The sequence below is a fragment of the Nomascus leucogenys genome, chromosome 14, assembly GCF_006542625.1.
Source record: "Nomascus leucogenys isolate Asia chromosome 14, Asia_NLE_v1, whole genome shotgun sequence".
Lineage (NCBI taxonomy): Eukaryota > Metazoa > Chordata > Mammalia > Primates > Hylobatidae > Nomascus > Nomascus leucogenys.
In genome coordinates, this window is record NC_044394.1 from 37,729,152 (window position 1) to 37,750,799 (window position 21,648).

Below are 21,648 nucleotides of genomic sequence, written 5' to 3' on the forward strand. Positions count from 1 at the left end.
CCTGAGTTTTGAGAGTTTGACATGACACGGCGGGGAGGGAAGGAGAGGGGAGGGGAGGGGAGGGAAGCAGCGCTGTGGGGAGCTCAGGGCTGAGAGAGGCACAAATGCTCTCTGGGAGAGCCCCAGGCCCGTGAGGGAAACATAGGTCCTGGCATCCAAGGCGTTCCACAGCAGCCAAGGGAAGAGGGCGCAGGAGCAGAGGAGAAATGGAGAGGGCAGGCAGGACGAGGGCCGGACCACCAGGGCCAAGCCGGGCCCTGCCTCTCCCAGGCCACGTGCATGGAAGCGGCAATGCTGCGCTTAGGGGAAACCTGGGAAGGGAGAGGCCGTGTATAAGAAGCGACCACGCTGGCGGTTTTTTCTGGAAAGATACCTGAAGAAAGGGAGCGACGAACTGCAGAGCCTCAGGGGACAGCCTCGGGGGACAGCCTCGGGGGACAGCCTCAGGGGACAGCCTCGGGGACAGCCTCGGGGGACAGCCTCAGGGCACCGGCATTGCCACGGTGCTTATGTATAAATTGGGATCTCTTTGCCACACACCGAAGGGGGAAAAAGTTCCCATCTTCAAATGTTAAGCTTAAAATAAGACACTACATGGTTGCCAGTGGATCTGTGAAATCTGCTGACTAAACTGGCACCAGCCTCTGGGAGAAAACCAGCTCGTTTCTCCTGAGCTCTGGGGGGCGAGCAGGGTAGGGCGAGGTGACTCCCGGGCAAAGTGGGAACAGCATCGGGGTCAAGCCAGGGATGTGCACCTGGGCAGAAGGCAGCTTGACTGTGGTTTCCAGAAACTTCTCAGTTGAGGCACCTGCCAGCCTTACTCGCCCCTTCCCTTCATCACTCAGGGACCCAGTTCCTAGCACATTCGCTGGCACCCTCGTTTCTATTTTGGTAAGCATTTTTAGTGGCTTCTGCATGCGTATATTTTCTTACCCACTCCATCAGACCAGGGGCTTTCCTAAGGTGTGGACTGGAACCTTCACTCCCCTTCAGACCAGGCATTTGCTTAACTGTTCAGCACTACCAGGCGACAGCAGGGCCTTGGAGGAGCTGATGGAGCTGACGGGGCTGCAGGAAGTGCTGGAGCAGCCAGCATGCTCTTTCCACACAAGACGAGGCAGTGGCCCAGGAGTGGGGAGGAGTGGGGACGGACCATGTTGCTTGTCCATGTGAAAGTGCCAAGGTGGGAGGCCCAGGTTCTTCAAATCCAGTGGTTCCTCTGGAGACTCAGCCTCTGGCTTGACTGTTCTGAACCTCAGGATACAGATATTTGGGGCTAGGAAGTGGGGATAGGTGAGCATTGTCATTTCAGTTCTGGCTGTCTCGTAGAGCTGCTGGGAGGTATCCCAGGCCATGCTCCCCCATTTCGCCTCCATCAAGTATTCACACAGGATCTTGGGGGGCAGGGCATCCTCTTCTCACACCACATGCGTTTATTCACAGAGGGATGCTTGCTCCAGGCTGGGAAAGGATTGGCCCTGTTAGGACATTCACAGCATCTGCTTCAGCAATGAACCCCTGAATGGCATGGGAGTGGATCAGCATCCAAGTCCCCCACCTACCTACAGGGCCATAGTGACCCTGCAATGATGGGCTTGTCTAGGGTAGGGTAAGGAGAGAGTGGAAATGTATGGGGTGAGCCTCAGTAACCCCTTGTGAATGGAAGACAGTGCTGGCATCTGCTGGGTTGGCCAGTTCTTCCCACTTGATGGCAGCTGATAATTGTGTAAGGGTCCATTTGGCATCTCAGGGAAAAATGAGCCCCACATTCAACTTTTGCCATTTCAAATACCCAGTTACCCGGTTTAACAAAGTGATGATACCACCAAATTGTATATCTTTTAAAGTGTTGATGGGATATTTATAAAAGTTTTTATGGCATTCTTGTTTGCCTACCTATCACCATTCTTCCCTTCTTTCTTACCAATAGAATCCTTATATAATTGGGGATCAACTATATACCCAGCTAAATTCTAAATGAAATGTACGCAGAACATGGAATGTTGCATGGAAATTCCCAAAAGGCTCCTTAAAGAGAGGCTGTATGTTAAAGACAAATGTATCTCGGTTGGGAGATATAGCCTACTATTCTTTTCTTTCTCCTCTCTGGAATGTGAATGTGATGGCTGGAACTCCAGCAGCCATCTCAGGCTATGGGGTAACTTTTTACAATAGAAGCCAGTACTGAAAATGGTGGTGTAGAAAAATGGAAGTCTGGGTTCCTGATGATACTGTGGGGGTCCTGCCTATCTCCAAACTTCTTTGACATAAGAGAGAAATAAACTATTTTGTTTAAGCCACTGTTATTTTGGACTTTGTTACATGCAGATGACCCTGATCCTAACTGACATATTCAGATACCATGCTACAAAGAAAACCACAATAAATCCCAAATGGCAAAATAGTAGAGGTCACTCCTCTGAAAATAAGATAAGCTAGAACATAACAAAAGAACACATTTTTTAAAAACCACTTAGAATTTAAAATGTGTTCTTCTAATTGACTAAAGAGGATTTGAAATTATAATTCCAAGCTTATTTAGAAAATAACAACATAAGATCACTATATATGAAAACATATCAGATATAGCCATGTTTTAGATATATTCAGAGGCAAATTCACAGCACTAAACACTTTCATTAGAAGGAAAATAAATAAACTAAGCATTCAAGGCAAAAAGTAAGAAAACCAACCACAAACAAAGAAAGGAGGGAAAAAAGGATATTATAAAAACAAAAGCATAAAAGAATAATTAGAATACAGAATTGATAAATACATCCAAGAGCTGATTCCACGACATAGCATTCACAAATCTAGTTATTTTATCTTAATTTAATTTATGTATTTATTTTGAGACAGGGTCTCATTCCACCGCCCCAGCTGAAGTGCAGTGGTACAATCAAAACTCACTGAAGCCTCAAACTCCTCAGCTCAAGTAATCCTCCCACCTCAGCCTCCTGAGTAACTGGGACCACAGGCGCACACCATGCCTGGCTAATTTTTAAACTTTTTTTGTAGAGATGGGATCTCCCTATGTTGCCCAGTCTGGTCTCAAACTCCTGGGCTCAAGCAATCCTCCCACCTTGGTCTCCCAAAGTACTGGGATTACACGTGTGAGCCACCATGCCTGGCCTCAGTTATTTTAATAAAGGAGATGGAGGTGTGGAGTGGAAAAAGACTCAAAATCAATCAAAAGAGAGATCATTATATTTAAAGACATCAATATTTAAAACTTTTCTATAACAAAGACACCAGAGGATAAACAGCTGGAGAAGAGACTTGCCATATATATAATCCAAAGGATTAATGTCCAAAATACATAAGGAGCTCTTACAAATCAACTAGAAAAATATGACCCATGGAAGAATGGACAAAGAGTGTGAACAGGTAATTCAGAGAAGGGGGAATACAAATCACCAATAAATAGATTTAAAAAGCACCAACATCTTTTTGGTGTTTATGGAAACAAAAATTAAAAGTATAATGAGAATCTACCCCTTCACCCATCAGATTGGCAAAAACGTTAAAAAGATGAATGAATACTGGTGTTACAAAAGCATGGGGAAATATAGTCTTTTTGAAGGGAAATTCAGCCATATCTGTTAAAGATGTAAATGTGTGTAGCTTTTTATGCAGCAAATTCACTTTCTGGAAGTGCCCTTGAGAAACCCTTATCCTTGTGCAAAAATGGCTTTACAAAGATTTTTCACAGCACAATCGTTTCTAATAGCAAATAATCGGACATAACCTCAACCCATCACACTGGAGGACAGGGTGCCATTCAGCAGAGAAAACAAATAAATAAATGAAGCCAATTGTTACGGAGGCAAACTGCTAAGTGTCATAAGCTAACCATAGATAAATAAGTATATTGTTATATTTTTAATGGAAAACTCCACAAAACAAAAAAACACTTTAAATGACTTAAATGTATGCAGATATCTAGAAAAAGCCTAGAGGCACACACCAAACTTCTTACAGGGGTTACTCTAGGCAGAGATTCGGGGTTGGGGAGCATCACAAGGACCTCTACTTTTGTTTGTATTGTTTAAATTCTGAGCTGAGAGAACATTCATGTATTACTTGTATAACTTTTAAAATATTCTTTATAAAACATTCTTGGTGGTATTTTTGAATCCCAAAGAACATATTCATGTATTACTTGTATAATTTTATAAAATATACAGAGAAGATTTTTTTTTAAATCCTAGGAGATATTTCTGAACTCCAAAGATAAAGAGAAAAAATACCAAACGATTCCAGGGGAAGGGGGAAGTTTACCTAGAAAGGAAAAGAAAATCAGGCCAACTATTGTTCATGTATGAAAGGGAAAAAAAGATCTCCAGATATGCAAAGATTCAGAGAGGCATATTGCCCCTATATTCTGAATATTGTTCAAAAGGGTATTCTAGCCAAACAACACACACACACACACACACACACACACACACACACACACACACACACAGCCTAAATAATTGTGAAGTATAATACAGGTGTTAAGAAAGGCTTTATAAATCTGATGACATTCCAGATGATTTCCAAAAACTTGGCAGGTGTGTGGAGGGAGGTAAAATGATCAAGTAGAGAGTAGAGTGAAATTACATGCTACAAGTCTCCTCTTATGTGGGTAGCGTTAGGTAAGTCATATTTATTATTTGACTCTTGATTATAAAGTATATATAATCTCTCTGTACTATAATCTCTCTGTACTATAAAACATTACAGATGAATGGTAAGTAGAGAAAATTAGGATGCTCCCCTTCCAAACTAAAGAAACTAAAGGACCTATCCTGTAGCATAAATCAGGAAAAGAAGCGGAAACAATAACAAAGCTTAATAAAAAGCTAACAGCAACAAGAAAACCCATTTGACAGCTGGGATATGCAGTCATAACCATCAGTGGCAGAATAAATACGAATGGGTTCCATTTCTCATTAAAATTAAAGGCAGTGTTTCTCAAACTGGGTTAAATGTAAGTAGCCTTTTTATGCAGCAAAAGTAGAAATCAGCTATATTTTGTCCAAAAGAGATGTGAAATAAAAAATGGCACAGAAATTAAATGACTCTGACATAAAGGTACAGGCAATGATATATAATGCAAGTCAATTAAGCAAAACAGGAATAAAAAAATCAAGAGAAGTAAAATTCAAGACAAGAATAATCAAAGAAACAGGGATATTTCATGTGTGTGTGTGTGTGTATGTGTGTGTGTGTGTGTTTGAGAGAGATGATATCAAGAAGACAAAACTGAACACACCAAACACCATTGCATTGAAATCTATAAGACAACTGCAAGAAATGCAAAGAAATGAAACACACACTCGCACATACACACAATTATGGTGGGAAATTTATAAACCTTTCTCAGAATATTTCAGAACAATGTAGTAGTTTCAGGGCAATGACATAAAAATAGAGATGTGAATAATACCTCTCTCAATATATTTATATATTTTTAAATATATGTATAAAATGAAATATTTCAGGGATACAGAAAAGTCTAGAGGATAACGAGCATCCATATATGTCCAATCTTATTTCGTCAATTTTTTTGTGAAGATGTTTTTAAAAGATGAAACACTATAAATACAAATGAAGCACCCCCTGTTCTCCTGCTAAATTTCATTGCTTTCTCTCCCCAGAGGTAAACAGGATCACGAAGTCGGTGCTTATTGTTCCCATGGATGTTTTTAAGGATGCATTAAAAATGTACTCATAAACTATATATAATATTGCTTTGCATATTTTTTAACATTATATAAATGACAGAGAACATTACTACTCTGCTACTATTTTTTCATTCAACATTGTTTTTGAGATTTATCCATATTCATAAATGTCGCCCTTGCTCATTGTTTTCTTTCCTGTGTTAAGTATTCCACTGCATGACTAAGCCATGACTGATTCATTTTCTTGTTGATGGAATTTCAGCAGTTTCCAATTTTTTGCTATCATAAACATTGCTGCAAATATTTTCTTTTCATATTTAAATGTCCTTTTGTGTATAAGGTGATGTAAAGATCTGACTTTCTTTTCCACATAGGTAGCCAGCTGTCCCAGCACCATATAATACTATTAGATGGTTTGTCCTTTTTCTCCACTGATTTGTAATGCCACCTTAGTCAAATCTTAAGTTTCCATATGGGCATGTCTCCAGGTTCTCTGTTCTGTTCCACTTTTTGCTGTTTTTTCTGTTCCATATTTGCTTATCACTGTACCAAAACCAAGTTGTCTTATAATATTTGGTAGGGTGAGTCCTCTCCCACCACCTTATTCTTGAAAATTGTCTTCGCTATTCTTATCCCCTAGCTTGTATTCATGTAACTTTTCATAGCAACTTGTCAAGTTCCATAACAAATCCTGCTGAGATTATGACTGAAATTACATTGAATATAGATTTTAATTTGAAGAAAACAAAATGATACAGCTCTCCACTTATTTAGATCTCCAATGTCCTTCAATAAAGTTGTATACGTTTCTCTATTAAGGTCTTGAATATTGTTTCTTGAATTTATTTTTATATCCCTTATTGTCTAAAATACTATTGTAAATGACATCTTTTACAAAAATCATATTCTAGATGTTTGTTTTAGGTTTACAGGCATACAAAATTTTTTCGTATACTTGTCTTACATCCAGAAATCTTTTAAAATAGTTCCAATGGTTTGTCTATTCTCATAAATGTTTTTCTTTCTTTCTTTCCAACTCTAATACCATTGTTTATTTTTTCATGTCTTACTGCACTTGCTAGTCTTCCAGGAAAATGTTAGACAGAAGCAACATTATCAGGCATTCTTACCCTGTCCAACACATTAAGAATTTACCTTTGTTTCATCTTTAGATGAAGAGAGGTGCTTGCTATGGTTGGTTTAAATAATTTTTTATAGACACTATCAAGTTAAGAAAGTTCCTTCTGGACCTAATCTGTTGTTTTTTTTTTTTTTGAGACAGAGTCTCGCTCTGTCGCCCAGGCTGGAGTGCAGTGGCGCAATCTCGGCTCACTGCAAGCTCCGCGTCCTGGGTTCACGCCATTCTCCTGCCTCAGCCTCTCCGAATAGCTGGGACTACAGGCGCCCGCCACCACACCCAGGCTAATTTTTTTTTTTTTGTATTTTTAGTAGAGGCGGGGTTTCACCGTGGTCTCGATCTCCTGACCTCGTGATCCACCCGCCTCGGCCTCCCAAAGTGCTGGGATTACAAGCATGAGCCACTGTGCCCAGCCCTAATCTGTTGTTTTTATCATAATAATTATTACTGAAAATTCAGTTATGTTTTATTTTATCAAATACCTTTTCTGTATCTACTGGGAAAATCATGTTTCTCCTTCAGTTTCTTAGTGTGATGAACTAATATTAATACATTCTCTAATGTTATCATATTTGGTAAAAAGCATTTCGTTATGATGTACTTTGATGCATTGCTGGATTCAGATTGCTATTATTTTATTTCATAATTTTTACATGTAATTTCATAAGTGATATTGGCTTATACTTTTTCTTTCTTATACTTACTTTGGTATTGGTCTCAAAGTGCCTCATAAATGAACTGGGAAGATTTCCTTTTTTTCCTCTCTCTTGTTTTTTTTTTTTTTCAATAGTGACAAGGTCTTGCTATGTTGCCCAGGCTGGTCTCAAACTCCTGGGCTCAAGCGATTCCCCTGCCTTGGCCTCTCAAAGTGCTGGGATAAGAGGCGTGAGCCACTACGCCTGGCACTATTTTCGCTTTTGAAAGCTTTATAAAATTGAGTTCGGCTATTCCTTCAGGTACAGTCACCTGGAAGATCAGAGCCCAGTGATAATTTTTGGTTTGTTTGTTCTTTGGTGCAAATATTTTAAACTGCAAATTAAATTTCCTTTTATTTATAGGTCTATTCAGATTTTAAGGCCAGGTATGATGGCTCATGCCTGTAATCCCAACACTCTGGGAGGTTGAAGCAGGAGGGATCACTTGATCCCAGGAATTTGAGGCTGCAGTGGGCCATGATCGCATCACTGCACTCCAGCCTGGGAGACAGAGTGATATCTTGTCTCCAAAAAAGAAAAAAAAAAAAAGAAAAAAAAAAAGACTCTATGTTTTGTCTTTCTAGGCAGTTTTGGTAAGCTGTATTTTCCCAGAAATGTATTCATTTCTTCTAAGTCTTTAAATGTATTGCCTTGAGTTGTTCAATGCATTCTGATCTTTTATTCTGCTACTGCATCTATAATTATTGTACTTCTTATTGCTAATGCTGTTTATTTGTATCTTCTCTCTTTCATCTTGATCAATCTTTCTAGACATGTCTATTTAATTAGTCCTTCCATAGAACCTAGGAATTTACCCTCAAGATATATTCCAACAATATCACAAGATTATCATTTTGGCATTATTCATGATGGCAAAGTATTACAAATAATCTAATGTGAGAAATTATCTAAATAAATCATGGTACTTCCATTTACTAGAATACTATACAGCTGTAAAAAAGTAATAATGAGGAAGATCTCTATAAATCAATATACAGTGATTTTCAAGATATATCAAGTGGAAGAGCTGGGGCAGTGGCTCACGCCTGTAATCCCAACACTTTGGGAGGCTGAGGTGAGCGGATCACTTGAGGCCAGGAGTTCAAGACGAGCCTGGCCAACATGGTGAAACCCCATCTCTACTAAAAATACAAAAATTAGCCAGGTGTGGAGGTGCATGCCTGTAATTCCAGCTATTCAGAAGGCTGAGGCAGGAGAATCGCTTGAACCTGGCATCAGAGGCTGCAGTGAGCAGAGATCATGCCACTGCACTCCAGCCTGGGAGACAGACAGAGTGAGACTCTGTCTAAAACAAACAAACAAACAAATAATAAAACCACAAAAAACAGATATATCGAGTGAAAAAAATTGTGCAAAAGAATGTACAGATGCTTCTCAACTTATGATGTGGTTACGCCTGATAAACCCATCATGAATTGAACATATCATAAGTTGAAAATGGGCATTTTGTTGACATGACGGGATGTGGAACACAGAACGCAATATTCAAAAAAACACTGGCAACAGAGTACATTGTAGTATGGGTTGTTTACCCCTGTGATCACATGGCTGACTGGGAGCTGCACTGCCCAGCATGGTGAAAGTATCATATCACATCTCTCTAGCCTAGGAAAGGATCAAAATTCAAAATTGCAAGTATTGTTTTCAGTGAATGTATACTGCTGTCACATATCATAAAGTCAAATAATTGTAAGTTGAACCATCGTTAAGTTAGACACATCTGTATATAGTATACTACATTTTACATAAGAAAAAAAGGGGAAAGCAGATATTTGTATTTGTTTATTCTTACAAAAAAAAATAAGAAGGAGAAGTTGTTTACCTCAGAGGATGGGTGAGAAGGAGGTAGCAGGGATAGGAAGGAGAGTGGAACATTTATGAGTATATCTTTTTAAATAGCTTTGACTTTTAAACTATTCCTATCTCCTAAATATCAAAAAATAAATAAATTAATAAGAATGGAGAAACAACTAAAACGGAATGCCAACAGAAATCAGGTAAACCTAACTGTATATCAAGTAGATAACATAAACACATAAGAAAAAAATTAATTCAAGGAACTTTTGAACATGGTTCTCTGACTGTGTACTCTCAAATTGAGGATACTTTCTAAGGACAAAAAGAACTTCAAAGAAATCTTGGGCTTTAGTTAATACATATTTTGAGAGTGGTATTGATGTAGCAATTCTGAAAACTCTTATTTGTACGTATAAGATTTAGGAAGTGAGTAAATATACTGTTGGAGTCTCATTCAGGGAGAAGGGAGATTCAAATATGAAATGGGAGAACAAATGAACACTGAGATGTTTGATGGGAATTACAGGTATCAGTATAAACTCATGAATTTTTACAAGTTGTATCTCCTAGCTCTGTCCCCTAAGAGTACCTAGAAGCAATGCCACTCCAGTAACAATGAGTACACCCAGCATCAAGATCTTGGTTTCTAAGTATCATTTCCCTCTAAAAGGAAACAGGGCTCCTTGGAGAAATCAATTATTCTGGGATGGGGGTGAAGAAAGTACTGTACAGACAAATCTACTGTAATCTCAGCACTTTAGGAGGCTGAGGTGGGAAGACTGCTTTCAGTCAGGAGTTCAAGACAAGCCTGGGCAACATAATGAGACTCTATCTCTATAAAAAAATTTTTGAGAAGTTAGCTGGGCATCATGGCACATGCCTGTAGTCCTAGCTACTCGGGAGGCTGAGGCAAGAGGATCACTTGAGCCCAGGAGTTTGAGGCTCCAGTGAGCCATGATCCTGCCGCTGCACTCCAGCCTGGGTGACAGAGTGAGACAGAATAAAAGAAAAAAGAAAGAAAAAGGATGGAAGGAAGACAGAAAAGGAAAGAAAGGAAAGGAGAAAGGAAAAGAAAAGAAAAAGAGAAAGAGAAAAGATGAACCTAGAATATGCTGTTGTGTCAGAGAGTACTGAAGCTCTCAAAAGACTAGGAGGGGCATGTCAAATAGAGAAACTGCTTTAAGGTTGGGTCAAAAGTGGCCCAATTTGCATATCAAAATAAATAATGACAAGAGTATATTTTTACCCACTGAAAACACAAAGACTGTATTAACAGTATCTAAATACTGATAGTTTTAAGAATACATTAAAGGAAGAGGCAGAAGGGAAACTCGAGAGGATGCCAACTAATTAACATAGAAGGAATAATATCTATGATATCCATAGGAAAATTTGAGACTATGCAAATATTCTGTTCTCAATTAGTATTTTACCCAATAGTTTTAACATCTGTTGGTCATTCTTGTCTGCTTTCAGTTTTAGACTAATGTGAAAAATGCTACTATAAACATTCACATACAGATCTTTGTGTAAACAAACATATTCATTTATCTTGGATAAATACCTAAAAGTAGTGTTATTTGGTCATACAGTAAGAGCATCTTCAGCTTTATAAGAAACTGCAATACAGTTTACACACCACCTGCTGCAACCCAGGATCCATTCTCGGATCACACATTGCATTTATTATAGTTGTTACCTGCTTTAATTTAGCTTCCTAGGTCTATATCCAAGAGGAATGAGGGCATATATCCACTAAAAGACTTGTACAAGGATGTTCAAAACAGCACTATTTGTTGTAAACCCAAAACTAGAAAAACCCAAATGTTCACCAACAGTAGTATGAATAAAGAAATTCTGATAATTTATGACAATGGAATATCATACAGCAAAGAGAAAAGAACAAACGAATGTTACAGATAACAGTATGAACAAATCTCACAATGTGGAGTAAAGGAAGCCAGACACAAAAAAGCACATGTTGATGATTACATTTATATCAAGTTCAATAACAAGCAAAACTAAAATATAAAAGTCAGAAAAGTGATTTTCCGTGGGGGTGGTGATTGGGAAGGACACGTGAGGTTTCTGAGATGCTAATGATGCTCTGAATCTTTATGTAAGTGAGCTGGCTGAAGTAGCTCAGTTGGGAGGGTGTTAGACTGATTGCTTACCTAAGTGATGTTTACTGGATATGCTTGCTTTTCTTTTTTTTTGAGATGGAGTCTCGCTCTATCGCCCAGCCTGGAGTGCAGTGGTGCGATCTCGGCTCACTGAAAGCTCCGCCTCCCGAGTTCGCATCATTCTCCTGCCTCAGCCTTCTGAGTAGCTGGGACTACAGGTGCCCGCCACCACTCTCGGCTAATTTTTTGTATTTTTAGTAGAGATGGGGTTTCATTGTGTTCGCCAGGATGGTCTCAATCTTCTGACCTCATGATCTGCCCACCTTGGCCTCCCAAAGTGCTGGGATTACAGGCGTGAGCCACCGCACCCAACCCTGGGTATGCTTGCTTTTTGAAAATTTACCAAGCTGTACATTTATGAGGAATGCACCTTTCTGTCTGTTTTATTCCAATAAAAATAAAGAGTAAACATAATCCTGATTCTAAAACTGAACAAAAAGAATGCTGAAAATTCTTTCTGAATTAATTTTAAACTTTGATTTTTCAGAAGGCATGCTTCCACTCCTACTTCCCAAGTTCTTTGAGAAAACTTCCCTATGACTAGCAGGTGCTAATGACAACAGTGGGGACAGAAAACGTGCAGGGAAGAAGGCAATTTTCAACTCCACACTAGATTTAAGTCATCAGGCTTTTTATGAAAAGAGGTTTGCCAATCAGCATCAAGAGATTCGGTAAGAAATACATATCATTTTATCTGGTAATTTCCCTCCAGGAATTGACTTATCCTAAATCAACAACTCAGTCAAATATCTGTGAGCAATAACATAAAGTTAGACATTTAAAATAATTTTTTAGAAAAGGAAATCCTTTGAAGGTAACACTTACAATTGGCGTCCCAAAAGGAATGTAACCTGTGAACGAGAAGAAAAGAGTCAGGCCTTATAATCCACTCACATCTCACCTGAGATAACCAGGAGCCTCTGCGTTAGGTCTTAGGCTATCAGTGGCCCTGACGAAGGGGCTCAGGTCAGTTAGGCGGGACGCATCTCCAATCTCATAGACCCTTTCCCAGTTCAGCCCTCGCCGGGGCTGTGTCCCCAGCCTCCTCTTCTCTGCTCCCCTTTGGCCAGGCAGCTTTCACTCTCCCCTGGAACCCAGAGGCCTGTTCCTGCAGGCAGGGCTGCCTGTGACCTGGGGCACCACCACTCCACACTTGGTGATCCTCCTACAATTTCCTGCAAGGCACGACACACCCTGCCCACGCTCACTACATGAGGCTGAACATCCTCCAAGGACCCCAGAATGTCTTCCTTCTTGTCTCAGCTTGTCTTTCTAACACAGGCCCTTACTTCCCCGGCATCATGGCCATTTCTGGAAAGAAAATTCCCTCCCAACCTGAGCCATGCACCTCTAAGTGCCAGAGCTTCTTAAATCCGTGGCATCCCCAGTGGCACAGTAGGGAGCTGCGGTGAAGCGAAGCCAGGCCGTGGGTACAGCCTCCTCACTGCTCTCAGTCCCCAGGCGAGGCTCCCTCCACAGCCCCAACTGCTGTCAGTGGACAGCCTCCTGTTCCCAACCTCTAACCGTGGCAGCCAGTGAGCAGTGGCTGGCAGTGGGATCGGGCTTATCTGACTTGCATCTAAAGTGAAGCTTTGCTCCTGAGTGCGCATAATCACACACACGTGAGCCATGGTTCTCCTACCCACTTCTCTCTGGGAAGAGAACCAGAGTTTGATCAGGGCCTCAGAGGAATGCATGACTCAAAAAGGTCAAGAATTACAAGAGAAGCTAGGGTCAGGGTGAGAGCCTGCTGTGCTGGGTGCAGAGACTGGGAAGCATCTACAACCACAACTGTAAGATGCTCAGAGCCCTTCCCAGCACTTTGGGAGGCCAAAGCAGGTGGATCACTTGAGCTCAAGAGTTCAAGACCAGCCTGGCCAACATGATGAAACCCCATCTCTACTAAAAAATACAAAAATTAGCCAGGCGTGGTAGTGTGTGCCTGCAGTCCCAGCTACTCTGGAGGCTGAGGCAGAAGAATCACTTGAATCTGGGAGGTGGAGGTTGCAATGAGCAGAGATCATGCCACTGCACTCCAGCCTGGGCAAAAGAGGGAGACTCTGTCTCAAATAAAAAGAAAAAAAAAATGCTCAGAGCCTTAAAGTTCTTCACAGCAAAGCAAGGGGGTCACAGGGCACTCACTGCCCCAGTTTACACAATGACATCACATGTCCATCAACTCCCCGGTTGTTTATTTTCTTGCCCCCAATGAGGCCAGGCTCTCTGGGGGTGGGGACCCTGACTGACCCATTTGACTGAGACCACCTTTCTCCAGCCACCTGAGGCCTTCCCAAGGCAGCAGCAGCAGTGCCCTCCCATTCCACCCTCATAATTCAAGGTGGGTGTGCCCCATTGCACTGAGAAATGGCAAGAAGGAGGCGTCAGCACATCCGTGAGTGTGACTCTGCAGAGACTCTCAGAACTGCTGGGGGTATAAGCATGCCAGCCTAGCTCGTGTACATGCCAGTGCTTTCTAAGCCCTAAAGCCCACACAGGCACAGCTGCCCCTTCAGTGACCAATGGGATTTCCTGGGGCAGGGATCTCATATCACCCTCTGCCTCCTGGTCTCCACAGAACAGGAATCCCACCTTCTGTATGTGCAGAGCAGTGCAATAACAGTGCATCCATTCTGAAGGGAGGGCTAATTGCAGGATCAGAGAACAGAGAATTAAGCTGGAGACTGACTGCCTAAAAGGGGTAGGGCAGGGAGCAGGACTTGGAAGGAAACAGCAGGTCACGCACTGGTAAGAGAGGGGGAATGACTTGGAGAAGCCAGGGCTTGCTTACAGCAGGCATCACTGAGGCTGTCCTAGTGAGTGCTGAGGGATGTGGAGTGGGTGGTGGTGGGGGGGCTACCAGATTCACCTGTGGCCCTGGCTCCACCCCAACTGCTCAGGCAGAAAAGGAAGGCAAGCTCCATAGAGTATTCTGAGGCCTGGCCAGCGTCTTGTACAGTTGAGCTGAGGTGAACGTAAAGGTGCAAATATGGCCACGACTGTAACAGGCTCTGTCCCCTCCTTAAGCCAGCACATCTGGATGCTCCTGGAACTGTGACTGGAGTAAGCACCCCAGGCTGACCAGAACCAGAAGGGCTCCAGGAGCTTACCTGACATTCTAAATGGCATGAAGATCTTCTCATTGGTGTCTGGATGTAGAATAGCCTGGCAAAAGCAGGAACAGAGAATGGGGTGGGGACGGGGGTACAGGGAGGGGGAAGGGGGAAGGGGGAGGGAGGAGGGAGAAAATCAGAGGCATTAGGGGAGGAAGAAGGGAAGAAGACAACTTCGCTGGGAAGATTCAGACACCAGTGGCTGTATGTTGCCTTGTGGCCAGTTAGGCCTTTCCATCACTCAAGGCAAAAGAATACCAAACCATGGGCCATAAACAGATAGCACCCCTCCTCCTGACTTACCCTAAAAGCTGAATGCAGTGGAGAGCAAAAGTCCATGGGGAACGGGATCGTGTCTACCTTGCAGGCCCTCTACCCCCATTCCTGGCACATGGTACGTACATAATAAGGATTTTGTGGACAGAGCCCTGTCTCTTCCAGGAGCTCAGAGAACCCAGGGAAAGGCCAGCCTGGCCTGAGCTCCAGACTTCAGAGATTCTGACCCTCGAGTGTCCGGGCAGAAGGAAGGGGTGAGGGGGCCAAGGGCAAATGTGAGAGCCCGGAAGAGCCATCAGAGGGGGGGCTTCCACTAGATCCCTGGGACAGGGCAGGGTGGAGTCCAGGACAGCATGGAGAAGGAAATAGAGAATCCAAAACTGGATTACCTGCTTGATTTTCTGTGCACTCCAGAGCTGGAAGAAAGAGAAAGGAAAGAAAATAAAGAACAAAAATTAAAAGCATATATCGGTTTAATGTTTCCAGCCCATGTTTTCTAACCAAGGGATCCAGCTCCGAAAGCATAAGAAGCTCGGGCTGTCCTTGCCAGCCCAGGCTGGGCAGCCATCCTATCCTGGGGGGGTGACATCAGAGAGTAGGGGCCAGAGAGGTCGCAGAATGGCAGAGCTAGGGGACCTCGCGGATCAATTAAGCCAGGAATTCTCGACTCTGTCTGCACTTTAGAATTCCTTGGAGAATTTTTTCAGCATTTTCCTAAAGCTCCCTAGTTGACTCTAAGTCATAAGCAGGTAGAAACCTCTAATTTAAATGAAGATACTTCAATTGTCTCCCAGAATCACTAGTGACAGCATAATATAATTTTTTCAGAGATAGCCTGGATTCCCTGCTGTGCCACTTCTACCTCTAAGCCTCAGTTGCCTCATCTGTGAAATGGGTATAATAGCCATGCCTCTAACACAGAGCCGTTTAAGGGGTGAATGGGAAGCTCTCAGAGCAGTGTCAGCACAATAGTATGTGCTTATAAGTGCTTACTGTTGCTGACATTATTATGCCTGTTGTTATTATAAGAAGGCTGTAGTGAGAAAACATTCCTCTCAAATCCTGATGAGGCTGTCTCTTTCCAGCACAGAGACAGGTTGGAGAAACGGAATAACTTGTCAATCCCTTCAAATGACCTAAATACTGTATTGCATTGAATCTAAGACATCACTGATCCTAAGATATAGTATCATGTGCCGCATACGAAAGAAAACTATGACTGTAATACCAAGACCCCCATCAATTAAAAGATTCATTTCATTTTACAGATGTGATAAAGTAGGCCTTTTTTTTTTTTCACTGCAACCTCCGTCTCCCAGGTTCAAGCAATTCTCCCGCCTCAGCCTCCTGAGTAGCTGGGATTACAGGCGCGCACCACCATGTCCGGCTAATTTTTGTATTTTTAGTAGAGACGGGGTTTCACCATGTCGAGAAGGCTGGTCTTGAACTCCTGACCTCGTGATCCGCCCACCTTGGCCTCCCAAGGTGCTGAGATTATAGGCGTGAGCCATCATGCCCAGCCCAGGCCTTTTCAAATCAAGGAAACATGGTAAATAAAAATTTCCACTGTCGTGGGGCCAGGCACAGTGGCTCACGCCTGTAGTCCCAACACTTTAGGAGGCCAAAGCAGGAGGATCACTGAGCCCAGGATCAGTCCACCCTGGGCAACAAAGGGAGACCCCACCTCCACAAAAAATCTTAAAAATTAGCAGGGCGTGGTGGCATGTGCCTGCAGACCCAGCTATTTAGGAGGCTGAGGTGGGAGGAACACTTGTGCCCAGGAGGTAGAGGCTGCAGTGAACCATGATTGCGCCACAGCACTCCAGCCTGGATGACAGTGTGAGAACCTGTCTCCAAAAAAAAAAAAAAAAGTACACCATGGGCAAACCAAAGGCCAGCACATTTTTTTAATGGAGAAAGAAGGCTATGGGGCTAGAAGGAAGATACAGCCAGCAGCTGAAGTTAAAGTTTTATAATAGAATGGTTGTTATGCTTCATGTATATGGCAATGTTGGTCATCTGGAACACAAATTAAGCTGCAGAAGTTAAGAAGGCTACTGGGTAGTAAAAATAGAAGTTATAAAATTGATACATTAAAGTTTATGCATTTTTCTCACAGCTGAGTCCCTCAAACCTTACTTCACAGCCTAATTAACTCTTATTTTAGACACATTTCCAACACACTTGATTGTCTGCTATTCCAGACCCAGGCAGATTAGAAGCAGTCAGTGTTTAAAAAATAATAATTGGGGAACAGAGGGGACTGATGAGAGAAAAGCCAAAAGGAGAATCACTGCTAGCACAAAGGTTAAGTGAGGGCCTAACAGCAAAGAGGTTATTTAAAAAAAAAAAAAAAAAGATAAAAGGCTGATCCTCCTCCCCTCTTTGCTCAGTAAGCACCTTCCTGAAGTGCACCCTCAAGTCTGGGCTCTGTCCCTGTGCGACCCCAGGCCCTGTACACAGACTCCTGACACCCCACACCCTCCGCCCCAGTCGTAACCTTCTGCATCCTCTCCCCTCTGGATTCACAGTCAGGCCACTCACAGGCAGGAACTGGCTTTTCAGCACTATCTCCTAGCACATTCCATCCCCCCAGGGCCTGGAACACAGTAGGTGCTCAATACATGCTTAATGAAGGAATATTGTCTTCTAAAACAGAAGTATACCTAGACTTAAGTTGACTTCTGGTAAGGCACGGTGAAGCCAATGCATAGTGTCATCTCCTTTTCTTCCCAAATCCTCAAGAAAAGAACAGCAAAGGAATAAACCAACTGAAAACCCCCTCGGGGAGGAAGGGGATGTGACAGCAGGCGGAAGATGTCACACATCTTTGAAAGGTGGTGAGCTGATGAAGAGACGAGTGGTTGGCAATGCTGCAGAGGGTGGAAGTACACCCCACATGCTCAGTGGGAGTGAGTGGGCTCAGCCCAACTAGAGCTCTAGACACCATGAAGGTGCAGGCAGCATGGCCAGAGAGCAGGGAGAGAGCTTGAAAATGTCCCTGTGCACAGAGCAGGGAGGCCCAAAGTCCCCGTCCAGGTGATGGAGGTTTATTCTCCAGAGAAGCTAAATCACAACAGCCCAGACATGGTCACAGGCACGGGGGGACCAGGCAAGGGTCTGAGTGCTGAGTCTCTAAAGGAGCCTGTCTGCATCCAGCTCCGAGGACACCACAGGCAGGAGGATGGAGACACCTTCTCCAGGGAAACAGAAAGGATCCCAGAGAAATGACCCACAAGAGGGCTGGATTCGTGGACAGGCCATCAGCGCAATGCTGAGAAGGAGGTCCCATTCCAGTGGTCTAATGCTGTGTGGCTTTTTTTTGTTTTTTTTTTTTTGAGACAGAGTCTTGCTCTGTCGCCCAGGCTGGAGTGCGGTGGCGTGATCTCGGCCCACTGCAAACTCCACCTCCCAGGTTCAGGTGATTCTTGTGCCTCAGCCTCCCCAGTAGCTGGGATTACAGGCGTGCACCACCATGCCTGGCTAATTTTTTTTTTTTTTAGTAGAGACGGGGTTTCGCCATGTTGGCCAGGCTGGTCTTGAACTCCTGGCCTCAAGTGATCCGCTTGCCTCGGCCTCCCAAAGTGCTGGGATTACACCTCGCCCAACATGGTTGCTGCCTTGACTTTAATACAGGCATTGCCACCTAAGGACATTTTGGTCAATGACAGACCACATATACAATAGTGGTTCCATAAGATTACAAGAGAGGTGAAAAATTCCTATGGCCTAGTGACCTTGTGGCTGTCCTAAAGTAATAGGACACTGCATTACTCACATTTGTGGTAATACTGGCATAAACCAACCTACTGCATTGCCAGTCATATAAAAGCCTAGCACAGCACCTGACGATAATAAGCGCTACTGGTTTATATGTTTAGTATATGCCATACTTCTTTTTATTTATTTATTATTTATTATTATTATTATTTTTGAGACAGAGTTTCACTCTTGTCGCCCAGGCTGGAGTGCAATGGCACAGTCTTGGCTCACTGTAACCTCCACCTCCCAGGTTCAAGTGATTCTCCTGCCTCAGCCTCCCGAGTAGCTGGGATTACAGGCGCCCGCCACCACGCCCAGCTAACTTTTGTATTTTTAGTAGAGACGGGGCTTCACCATGTTGGCCAGGCTGGTCTCAAACTCCTGATCTCAGGTGATCCGCCTGCCTCAGCCTCCCAAAATGCTGGGATTACAGGCGTGAGCCACCGTGCCCAGCTACTTCTTATTATTTTAGAGTGTATACCTTCTATTTATATTTAAAAAAAAAAAGTTAACTGTAAAACAACCTCAGGTAGGCCCTTCAGGGGGTATTCCAGAAAGAGGCATACTTATCATAGGAGATGACAGCTCCGGCGTGTTACTGTCCCTGAAGACTTTCCAGTGGGACAAGATGTAAAAGACAGTGATATTGATGATCCTGACTCCATGTCGGCCTAGAATGATATGAGTGTTTGCGTCTTACTTTTTAACAAAAACGTTTAGAATGTTTTTTTAAAAAGTAAAAATGTTTAAAAATAGGAAAGAGCTTATAGACAAGAATTTTTTTGTATAGTTGTACAGTGTGTTTGTGTTTTAAGCTAAGTGTTATTACAAAATAGTCAAAAAGTTTTTAAAATGTACAAGTTTATGAAGTAGAGCTACAGTCAGCTAAGGTTAACTTATTTTGAAGAGAGAGCATTTTTTAAATAAATTTAGTGCCGCCTAAGGATATGTGTTTATAAAGCCTACAGTAGTGCACAGTCATGTCCTGGGCCTTCACGTTCACTGACCACTCACTCACTCGCTCACTCACTCACTCAGAGCAACTTCCAGTCCTGCAAGCTCCATTCGTGGTAAGTGTTCTGTGAAGGTGTATCATTTTTTATCTTTTTTTTTTTTCATTTTTTAGACAGGGCTTGCTCTGTCGCCCAGGCTGGAGTGCGGTGGTATCATCACGGCTCACTACAGCCTCCACCTCTCCGGCTCAAGCAATCCTCCCACCTCAGCCTCCTGAGTAGCTGGGACTACAGGCGTGTGCCACCACACTTGGCTAATTTTTTGTGTGCTTTTGTAGAAATGTGGTCTCCCTATGTTGCCCAGGCTGGTCTCCAACTCCTGGGCGCAAGCAATCCTCCCACTTCAGCCTCCCAAAGTGTTAGGATTACAAGCATGAGCCACCATGCCTGACCCCATCTTTTTAATCTTTTATGCCATATTTTTACGGTACCTTGTCTATGTTTAGATACACAAATACCATGTGTTCCAATTGCCTACAGTATTCAGTAGAGTACCATGCTGTACAGGTTTGTAGCCTAGGAGCAATAGGCTATACCATACAGCCTAGGTGTGGAGTAGGCTCTACCATCTAGGTTTGTGTAAGTGCACTCTATGACGTTCCCGTAATGACAAAATCACCTAATGTCGTATTTCTCAGACATATCCCTGATGTTAAGTGAGGCATGACTGTATCTTTATCTTTAAATTTGAGTTTTGTAAGTTAAGCCCAATGGGAGAATGGAGCACATGCTGGCGGCCCGGACCCTCAGCTCACACGTGGTCCTGCCTCCCACTGCCTCAGCCACCTCCCTGAAATGAGTTATTGGCCACCCAGTGACTGCTGCAACCCTCCACTCCTGTCAGAGGCCTGGACGCAGAGAGGGCCATGCAGTCCTCATGCATCAAGTTGTGAGGCAGGACTCCGGGTGCCTGTGAGGGTCTGCACTTGTCCCATGAGTGTCCCCTGTGGCTAAGGAAGAGAAACATTAAATAGCAAATAAAAAACATGTTTCCAGGACAAGAGAAGAATGAGGGGAGACAGAAAACTCAGAAAGGAAGGAAAAGCTTCTTTCTGTTTTTTTGAACAAGGGTCTTGCATTTCTATTTTGTATTGAGTCTCACGAACGATATGGTCAGCTCTGCCTAGAAATACCGATATTTGGAGGACCCCAATGAAACAGATCATTGCTCAGTGAGCCTATACATGCATACACAGAAAAGAAATTCTGAGGAAAGGAGACAATGCAGGAACTAAAGAACATTTTAAAAACACTCTAGCATCTTCAGAGCAGACAGACATGAAAGAGGAACAGGATACAATGAAAAAGAGGGAGAAGACAACTCCTGGCTCTGCTGCTTCCTCCATGTGTGGCCCTGGGCAAATCACTTTGTCTCTGTGCCTGGTTCTCCATCAGTAACATGAGTCGTTGTAAGGAAGGGTTCCCTGGCAGTCTGCATTTATGGGCACACAGCTAAGCCTATGATTCCCAGCCTCCCCCGCAGTCAAGTGGCCTCCTGGGACCGGGTGCTGGCTAATGGATTGTGGGTGGAAATGGCGTTCACCAGTTCCAGGCCTGTCCCCGAAGCCTCCCACGGAGGATCCAATGGAAGATAGTGAGGCTCTAAAGACATGAGTGAAAGGAGGCATCCTGGCATCATCTTTGGCCTCTGCCAGGTCCCCGAGTTGCAATGGAGTCAGATATGAATGAGAAACAGACCTGACTGTGTTCAGCCTCCGAAACCTGGGCGTTATTTGTACTAACATTTGGCTCAATCTGACTAACACCAAGCGTTAAATGACATATGCATATATAAAATATTTGACTCATAGAACGTGCTCAATAGTTTTGCCTAAAATAGAGGGAAGCAATTCAAATAAGCAGGTTTTTTTTAAAGGATTTAATCATCTTTCAAAGTAACTTCATCTCTATTGTTTTATCCCCCAAATGCCTGGGAGGTAGACAGATGCTCTTTGGACTAGGTAAGGCATCTCAGAGAGAC

At 43.1% G+C, this 21,648-nt stretch overlaps 1 protein-coding gene across 10 annotated transcripts in view; it reads right to left on the reverse strand.

Moving 5' to 3' along the window:
• SFXN5 (sideroflexin 5) overlaps positions 1-21,648 on the reverse strand; it is a 130,338-nt gene that overhangs the window by 66,424 nt on the left and 42,266 nt on the right. For all 10 annotated transcript variants that reach the window (XR_004033425.1, XR_004033424.1, XM_030828395.1 and 7 more), the window contains exons 4-6: positions 15,282-15,308; positions 14,614-14,668; positions 12,332-12,357 (exon numbers count right to left, since the gene is read on the reverse strand). Coding sequence is in view for 6 of the 10 variants with exons in the window: in XM_030828398.1 (XP_030684258.1) it covers positions 12,332-12,357; positions 14,614-14,668; positions 15,282-15,308 (108 nt within the window). In the remaining 4 variants the exon portion in view is untranslated. The remainder of the gene's footprint in view (positions 1-12,331; positions 12,358-14,613; positions 14,669-15,281; positions 15,309-21,648) is intronic.